The sequence below is a fragment of the Sinocyclocheilus rhinocerous genome, unplaced genomic scaffold, assembly GCF_001515625.1.
Source record: "Sinocyclocheilus rhinocerous isolate Xijiao unplaced genomic scaffold, SAMN03320098_v1.1 C36417506, whole genome shotgun sequence".
Taxonomy (NCBI): domain Eukaryota; kingdom Metazoa; phylum Chordata; class Actinopteri; order Cypriniformes; family Cyprinidae; genus Sinocyclocheilus; species Sinocyclocheilus rhinocerous.
Window position 1 is genome coordinate 1 of NW_015780662.1, and position 1109 is coordinate 1109.

General features: G+C 40.8%; 1 protein-coding gene across 1 annotated transcript; it reads right to left on the reverse strand.

The window, feature by feature from the left end:
• Positions 1 to 34: 34 nt before the first annotated feature.
• LOC107735987 (angiogenic factor with G patch and FHA domains 1-like) lies at positions 35 to 1018 on the reverse strand (the record flags this gene model as incomplete). Its single annotated transcript, XM_016547513.1, has 3 exons — positions 855 to 1018; positions 552 to 752; positions 35 to 190 (listed from the first exon to the last, which is right to left on the reverse strand). Coding segments are annotated over exons 1-3 (462 nt in total), but the record flags the coding sequence as incomplete, so codon positions are not given.
• Positions 1019 to 1109: the final 91 nt, after the last annotated feature.

The window sequence follows — 1109 nt, forward strand, 5'->3', positions numbered from 1 at the left end:
TAGTGAATAAAAACATCAAAATTAAAAAACAAACAAAAAAAATTTCACTGAATGACTTGTTACGACCATTTGGGGGAAAAATACTAAAACTCTGTGTAACTTTATAGCTATTAAAGACCGTACCTCTCACTCCAACCTGCCTCAAATGGTCTATCTTCAACTGAGCCAATGAGCAAGTCAAATCCTGAACCTACAGCGAAAGGAAGAGCACACGGTCAGCTCCACCAGGCATCAAATTTCCCATAATGACGGACCCCTTTCTGAGACCCTGGATTATTCTACAGACCCTCACGAACACAAACTCAATTCAACAAGAGCAAGAACCAGAAGCCAGAAAGAGGTTTTTGAATTGAAAAAAAAAACAAAAAACAAACAAACTGAAAACTAAGACTCAAGATGGTGGTAAAATTGAAAAACTGAAATTAAAGTGGTTTACAAACGAAACTTCAAATGGGAAATCAAGTTGAGGAAGACCGAGTGTCAACCAACAAACACAAATATCTATGATTACAAAACTATGCAAAGACAATGTGTGTCCGTGTGCATCTCACCCCTCCGTCGGGACAGGAAGCTCTATCGGTGTTCTTCACCGACTTCCTGTTTTTCCAATCTTTGGTCTTCCTCTGTGGCGTCTGCTCCACTTCGGGATGTGCTGTAGGCACCTCTATCCTAGAGTGGAATTGGTATTTTCCGCTCTCTGGGTCGAAGTAATAGTACATGCCTGTGTTAGCATCATAGTACAGCTGACTGGACTGGGGGAAGAGGAAAAAACACATTAACACAGGCGATTAAGATTACACATGCCGATTACACAAATAGCAGCAGTCAAACGTCCCGACAGAAGAACAACTTACAGAGTCGTAGTAAAATCCAGTGCTGTGGTCGTAGTACATGCCGGAACTTTCATCAAACACAAAGTTGGTCTGGTTCAATGCTTCCTCTGCTGTTGTTCTCAGCATGTCGGCTATAGAGCCGCCTTCTCCAGAGGCCTCCTGAGAACATGTTTACACAGTCGAGAAACTGGCTCATAATTATTACTTTAAATGATAATTATTTTTATTACTGGCCGTAAACTGCTCGTATTTGTTTAAGCTGAATGTATATATATA